General features: G+C 34.9%; 1 protein-coding gene across 1 annotated transcript in view; it reads left to right on the top strand.

Moving 5' to 3' along the window:
* The window catches only part of slc37a3 (solute carrier family 37 member 3), a 54,240-nt gene extending 46,294 nt beyond the window's left edge, over window positions 1-7,946 (top strand). Inside the window, exons 13-15 of the mRNA XM_028809401.2 lie at window positions 1,247-1,398; window positions 6,092-6,157; window positions 6,439-7,946. Of these exons, the coding sequence (XP_028665234.1) occupies window positions 1,247-1,398; window positions 6,092-6,157; window positions 6,439-6,528 (308 nt within the window). The 3' untranslated portion in view covers window positions 6,529-7,946. The remainder of the gene's footprint in view (window positions 1-1,246; window positions 1,399-6,091; window positions 6,158-6,438) is intronic.
* Window positions 7,947-8,339: the final 393 nt, after the last annotated feature.

Here is an 8,339-nt window from a genome sequence, read left to right on the forward strand (position 1 = left end):
AGCAAAGCTATTTAACCTTAAGTTTCTGTCTCACACATCCACCAGCTTCAGTTTGAATGCCATAGCAGGTTGTTGTCTGTATAGAACTTGCAGGTTCTTCCCATGTCTGCACAAGTTTTCCTCCCACATGTCTAAAGGCATTCATTTTAGGTTAACTGAAAATTTCACACTGCTCTGTATGATTTTGGCTGTTTATGAATGGGAGCTGATATGAGCTCATGCCTTGTCCATGGTTGTTTCATTTCTTGTGTCTGGTACTGCCGGTCTATGGCCCCCTGTGACTCTAAACTTGATTAAGTGGAATTCAGTATGTGTGCATATATGAGAATGTTATTTTAGGCTTTACTGTTTAATTTAGATAATACTTATTTCATTATGTGTGAGTTTTGTGGGTTAATTGAAAAATGTTAGTCATGGGAAAATCTTGATAAAATGACATTGAGCTAATTTCATAGAGTCATGTTCTATCTTTTTTGTTTCCAACTGAAAACTAAGCATCTGTTCAACACATGGATACATGTCTAAGTTTCTGTAGTGGAAACTTTGCTGTCTTCTATAGAGGGCTTTAAAGGTCATCAAATAAGTATAACAAGGCGGAGTCTACAGAATGAATATCACCTTGGCAACCAGTATGAGAGGCCACAACCAAAGTAATATGAAGGCTTGCTTTTGTTCTGGGTAAAATACAGCTGGTCATTTTGCCCCCACCCCCTGTGCTATCTGAGGGCTTAGAAGATACTCAGTGAAGTATTCTACAGTGAAAGTATTACTGCAGCTCATTTTTAAATATAAGATCAACTTTTATTTAAATAAAATGTCCACTGAAAGCCACACTTTCTGAGAAATTTAAACTGATTTATTTTTCTGTTTACACTAACAATACATAATTAGCAAAAGTAAAATGATTTTAAGTGAATAATGGGTACATGTACAGAAATAAATTAAAATCGTTTCAACTCTGTGAGTGTGTCTTCTAGCCACTTGTGTTTTTGGTATCAGTCAATCCACACATTCTTGTTTTATTTCACTTGTGTCCATTGATTACCACTGTGACAACTGGAGCCTGTCTTAGGGAAAAAATAAACACCATGAAGGTTCCTTCCCTGAACAGAATTGTAGTCAGTCGCAGGTTCAGGTACACAAACACATCTTGTAGTTCATCTGTTACTTGTGGATGACCAAGGCAAATGGTGGTTTCAGTTTGCAATCATTCTTTATTCTAGGTAAACCTCATTTTGCCTTACAGGTTTTTTCATTGGAGGTCCAGCCAACATGATCAGCTCAGCCATTTCAGCAGACTTGGGCAGACAGAAGACATTGCAGGGAAGCCATGAAGCACTTGCCACTGTGACAGGAATTATAGATGGAACAGGTAGCATGGGAGCTGCTGCAGGGCAGGTAAAATCTCCATATGAAAATTGCTTAGTGATATTGTTCTTTGTAAGAAAAAATTAGGATATGAAAAATAAGAAGTCTACTCAAATGTATGTTTCCATCATGATTGACAATAGCCCCTTTCAGTCTATTGAATTTATAACCAAATAAAGGACTTATCAAAATCATGTCACTTGTAACTCTTTCAAAATAGAGTTAATATTTAATCGGTTTCTTTCCCACCATCTACATGCCAGTGCTTTCGCAACCTATTTGTTCATTTCAGCATAGAGTGGTAGACATAGTAGCACTGCTTTTATCCCAGCTGTTTAAAGCTTTGAAGATCTCAGTTCATTCCCTAGACTGGTCTGCTGTTTTGTAAAGCATATGTGTTCTCTACAGGAATCTTCTCTGTGTATCCTAATTCCTACCAAACCACAGGCCTTAATGTTGTGTTGATTTTCAACTCAAAGCTCTTCATTTATCAGTGAGTATAGATGCCTGCCTGACTACATAGTATTACCTTCAATAGTGCTGAAATGTAGTATATTAAAGAAGGCATTGAGCGGATAAATTAATTCACACATGATGGAGAGAAACTGACTAGGTCAGGACATACGTGGGGAAGCAAAAATCAGTCAGGCGAAGAAGGCATAATTAAATTAAAATGATTATTTTAAATTCAGCCATAATAGCCCATGGTTAAATTTTATAAGCAGTAAAGTAAACCAGTTCCAAGCAATAAATTAAACTTTCATCTTCATTTTGTTGTCTTAAGTATATGTCAGAAACATTCAAGATGAGGTTTCTGAAATTTGAATTTTTGCATCATTGAGCTAAATGATCTTTTAAAGCTTTTATTTCAAGCTTTCTGTGTGCCCCACAAACACTTGTGAGTTACTGGGTGAGACACTTTTTTTTTTTTTTTAAATGAGTTACTCTTCATTTAACAATATAGAATTTCAAGGCAAATGTATGCCATGACTGTGAAAAAATAACTGAATTCAAAAATGTGAAATATTTATTCTTTAATGAAACTAACTTTTTATAACGTCTCCAGGCTGAGATGATTGAGAAGCAATAAATCCATCCATCCATCCATTTTCTAACCCGCTGAATCCGAACACAGGGTCACGGGGGTCTGCTGGAGCCAATCCCAGCCAACACAGGGCACAAGGCAGGAAACAATCCCAGGCAGGGTGCCAACCCACCGCAGGACACACACAAACACACCCACACACCAAGCACACACTAGGGCCAATTTAGAATCGCCAATCCACCTAACCTGCATGTCTTTGGACTGTGGGAGGAAACCGGAGCGCCCGGAGGAAACCCATGCAGACACGGGGAGAACATGCAAACTCCACGCAGGGTGGACCCGGGAAGCGAACCCGGGTCTCCTAACTGCGAGGCAGCAGCGCTACCACTGCGCCACCGTGCCGCCCACAGAAGCAATAAATTGGATTTTAAAGTATATTTCTTTCATAGGGGACAGTTTCATAAAAAAATTAGAAATAATAAGAAATGTAACAGATCTTCTTATTGAATATGAAGATGATAAGGAAGTTAAAGAGAAAAAGCAGCTCAGTGACATCTACAAGAAAATTAAGTACAAGAGTGCAGCAGTTAAATAATACATTTAAAATGCAGAAATTAAGCTGAAGAAAAATATGGCTGATAATACAAGAGATATATATCTGGTTCTTTAACTATTTTAGCAGTATGAATACCAGTAGTCTAAGTTTATTAAGAATGGTAAGGAGGAAATAATATTTACCAAATAAGGAAATGGCCAAAACTCTCAAATTATATTACCTGAAATTTTCTCCTGTTCAGATGTTAGTAACAAAATAATGGCTACAAACAATATTAATGAAATATTAAACTATTTAGAGATAATTAAGTACAAGATGCCACTAAGTTTGAAAAGACTAGAAGAGAATAAATCACCTGTATTAGACCATTTTTACCCTAAACCATTCATCCTTGATGTCACTTAATCGACTTCAGCCTCATAGGTGTCTGCACCCATCATGGGAGCATTGGGAGCAAGGCAGGAACTGATTGTGGTTGACATGCAAGTCTGTCACATGAAACAATGCTGTATGCATCCATGCTTATTCATATAGGACCAATTTTGGAACTACAAATTAATCTAACACACACTTCTTTGGGATGAATTAGGGAAATACATAGTAAGGCTCCTTAAGACACAAGGGGAATTTAAAACTCCATAGAAACATTGCGAAAACTGAGATTCAAACCTAGCCTTGTGAGTTATGTCACTGTACCAATCTCAGAAAAAACGGAATGTAAAATTTTATTTTAATGTATGGTTTCCATATAAGTTATTTTTATATATGACATTTTCTGTGTTTTTAATGATTCATGTGGTAGAAAATTAGACATGAACTATATTAATATTGTTTGAAATATTAATATTCTTATGTGTTTTAAGCATCCCTAAATAAGATTTGGAATCACATTACATTTTAACATAATTTCAGAAGACTTTTCTTAATATCTGCCAGTACTGAAATATGAGCTGTAATATAAATGGAAACTATTGATTTATGTATTCTCTAAAATCAGCTTATTCCAGGCTGGACTTTAGAAAGGATAAACATCTGCCAAACAGTGGAGACAATATTTTGAATATTTTAATTATAAACAAAGTATTGTTGATGACATAATTTTCTTAATAGATTTTATGTAAAATTATTCAGTAGTACCATGCAACACATTAAAATTTTGGTCCAGTTCAAAGTTGTACATTTATCTAAGTGACACGTGTATGTACAGAATCCAGTGCACAAACAGACAGAGGCCTTGATCAGACAGCTGTGAAAGAAGAGTGACTGCATGCACCTTTTGGCTGTGAAATCTATTAAGAAATACCAATATAATGTTAAAAGAAATTTCAGGAGTCTATTAAAACCATAGTACACCACTAGAGGGCACAGATGGTGTTCACAAAGTATGATATATGATAGCACTAAATCCATTTATAGACTTCAGCATTTCAAATTGCCATTAAGATAACAAGTGTTGTGTGATGGCAGTATGTATCAAATGTCACGGCTACATCAGGGATTACAGAAATTAGTCATAAACTTGGCCTATGACTTTACTACATTACTCAGGTTTCTGTACAAACTATTCTGCTTAGGCATCTGAAAATTAAAAGCAAAAAAAAAAAACAAAACTCTAAATCATTGTAACCTTTTCTTATCGCATAGTCAAAGATGTAACAGTCAAATAGACAAAATGCAGTTTATGGAAATACTAAAAATAGCAATTACTGTATAATTTTATGTTGCTCTTTAACACATACTCCTGGAATCATTTTTGTCTCAACTCAATATAACTGTGAATGAATTACGTTAAATATATTACTAGTACAGTAATCCCTCACTTATTGCGGGAGATAGGTTCCAAGGCCGACCACGATAACTGAATTTCCGTGAAGTAGGGACACCATATTTATTTAATTATTTAACATGTATTTGGACGTTTTTAAACCCTCCCTGTATTGTTTACAACCCACCCTTTACTCTATTAATAACAGGGACAACTGCTAAGCAATATGAAATCGGTAGATAAGTTTACACTTACTGTATAGCGAAGTACACGTAGCTATGTATGACGTGATGATGGTGATGAATATGCTGCGCAGTAAAAATGATGATGATGAAGGTGATAATGCCCTGAATGCAGTAGCAAGAGCACGTTAATGCTGAATGAGTGAGATGAGACTTCCTGGTTAATGCAGCACTCCGTCGCTGAGCCAATCAGCAGCACACAGGAACTTAACTGCGTGCTCTGATTGGGTAGCTTCTCAGCCATCCGCCAATAGCATCTCTTGTATGAAATCAACTGGGCAAACCAACTGAGGAAGCAAATACCAGAAGTAAAAAGACCCATTGTCCGCAGAAACCTGCGAAGCAGCGAAAAATTTGCGTTATATATTTAGATATGCTTACATATAAAATCCGCGAAGTCGTGAATCCGCGAAAAGTGAACCGAGAAGTAGCGAGGGATTACTGTATAAACTTTTAATTTCCATATGTTGATATTTTCTGGCTGAATTACAGAAAAAAAATCAAAAGAACACTGCATTTGCATGTATGTGGAAATAGTTGTCAAAGGTAAAATTATAAAGGAATTTAATTTTTATCAATTTTGATTTGCTGTATCAGTATTATTTACGGTAACAACATTTTTTAAATTTTGTGTTTGTTTGATGTATACTCATTATCTTATAGAACATCATTGTTACATATACATTTTAAAAAGTACCTTTGAGCATAAAGATAGTTCCTGAAATCAAGTTTTTCTGCATTTCACAGTGTAATAAATAGATTTGAATATTTCAGTGTGCCAGTGAGTTTTATCCCCCCATCCCCCGCACCGCATTTAAAGTTAGAGTGAAGATTTCAACATGCATACTTTTGTGTGCTGCATGTACATACTTTATATCATATGAGATTCCATATGTAGTTTTTTCTATGATATTTTCAACATAATTACAAAATACTTTGTTGCAATGTTTAGAGGTTTAGGACAAAATTTTAGTGTAGAAGTGCTGCAGTCACTTTTTGTCGTCATTAGTCTGGTAATTCAAACATACTATACACTTTTTCCCATCAGCAATGTAAGAAGCAGCTATTTGTAGCATAATTTAATTAATTTGCTGTTGTGATTTTTGTTTTTGCAGTATCTGGTCTCTTTGTTTGAAAGCAAACTAGGATGGACTTCAGTATTTTACTTTTTCATTGTTATGGTAAGGATACTTTAATTCATTTATAACACAGCCATAACTATATATATTTTAACAATAAGATAAATAAGCTGTTACTAATGATATGTTTAATAATAAAAAAAATGTTTTATGATGATAACATGTCTTGTATGTCGATGCAAATTTTAGTTAACACAAACTCAGACAGAAAAAGCAACTCCTCTATATACATTTATGGTACTATAGATTTTGACTTTCTTATATTTCCTGAATTAAGTATGTTTCTGTGTTTGTTTTTTAAAAATTGTTTGCTTTTTGCACAGCTTGGTGGCACTTTGGTGTTCATTTCTCCACTGATCGTTCGGGAGGTTAAGTCTTCATTCCAGGAACAATGCAGATCAAGGTTTCGTTAGCTATGAAGAATCCAAAATACCAATATAGTAGTTTCAAATGCATATAAAACTGTATGTGAAACCCTGTCCTCCTATTGTAGTGATTATGTTACATTTTCATATTTTTATGTCTCTTTTTGCCTATTTTTATGTGTTTTGTTCCCATTTGGTGGAATGATTTAGTTTATTGTTTTGTCAAAGTGGCCCGTCATGTTTCTGTTCTTTGGTAGAATACTTACTTTGGGAATGTAAAGTTTACAAATAAATATTTTAAACTGTTGTCTTATTGAATTGCTGGAAAAAATGTGATGGATGTTTAAATGATAAAAGGACATATTCTCCAGGATCCTCCTACAGACTAAATATACACTGTCTCAAAAGTGTTTGTTTTGGAAGATTATCAGATATTTTCATTTTCACAGCATTTTAAGCCAGTATTTTAGCATGATCAGTTATTTAGTATAATGCTTTCCCTTAAATCAGTGCCTAAAGGGTCACAGGCTTTCATTTTAACTCACAACAGCAGGTAAAGTGTTTTATAATTGAATTGATTTGTACATAGAGAACACTTTCTGAAATCCTCAAAAATGTTTTAAAAGTAAGAGTTTTTATGAATATCATTGTAAAAATGATATATATATAAAGGGTGGTGAGTAAAATAGATATATCTGCATTAAAACCCTGTCGATTGTAATATTCATATAGGAAGAAAACAAGTTCTTTGACTTTTACAAACTAACATTTAATTATAAACCATTAATTTTGTTATTATATGAAGGAATTATAACAGGGAATGGAACAGAAATATAATACTTTCTTTTACAGAATATAGACAATTATGATCAAGTACTGTAAATACCTCATATAATAAATTATATATATTGTGACGAGTGGCTGGACCGCCTTGGTGGCTTTGGGGACCACGGGAACAGAGCTTAGAAGCTCAACCCTATAGGGGCCCGTGGTCACCACCAGGGGGCGCCGCAATGCCTGAGGAGCCCTGGCCCTCAGCACTTCGCTACACCCAGAAGTGCTGAGGGGAAGAAGACCAGGGACACCCGGAGTGCTTCTGGGTACGCAGCCAGTACTTCCGCCACACTGGGAAATTGCCGGGGGAAGCTAATCGGGAGGCACCCGGAGCACGTCCGGGTGTGTATAAAAGGGGCCGCCTCCCTTCATTCGATGGCTTGAGTCAGGAGGAAAAGAGACGGAGCTATATATAAAATATAGCATTACTGTCTAAAAAAATTACAAATGAAAGGAAATTTAATTTAGAAACATTTGTTAGAAGCATACCTTTATGTTATTCTAATCATAATATGTTTGTTTATCAATATTATGTCAATTGTGAATATATAATTTGTTTAATCCAAGTATATGGAAATTTACAGTATATGTGTCGCATATTAAGGAAAATAAAACATATATTTTATTAGAAACTCTTGGCTGTTTTGTCAAAGCAGTTTTAGGCAGTGTTCATTGTAAAGTATCCATGCATTCTTTGTACATACTAATATCTTTCTTTTAATTGAAAAACTGTTTACAATAAGCCAGCTACTGCTAGCTTCAGTTTTTCAGAATTGTATTTTCTTAAGTATCCCTCATCCCAGTGACATATGTTGGGATAAATGGTAACTCTACATTGGTCCTACTGTATATGAGTGATTTTGTGTGTCTGTGAAAGTGTGTGTTAGTGTGTCTTGTGATTGATGTATGCAGAATGTTTCTGGGGTAGGTTCCAGTTTTCAACAGATCTGACTTGTCTTAAGTGGATTCTAGATTTTTTGATGCATTTCCATATTTTTTCAAATTAGTCATAATAATCTTCTACA

The sequence above is a fragment of the Erpetoichthys calabaricus genome, chromosome 1 (genome assembly GCF_900747795.2).
Source record: "Erpetoichthys calabaricus chromosome 1, fErpCal1.3, whole genome shotgun sequence".
NCBI classification, from domain to species: Eukaryota; Metazoa; Chordata; class Cladistia; order Polypteriformes; family Polypteridae; genus Erpetoichthys; species Erpetoichthys calabaricus.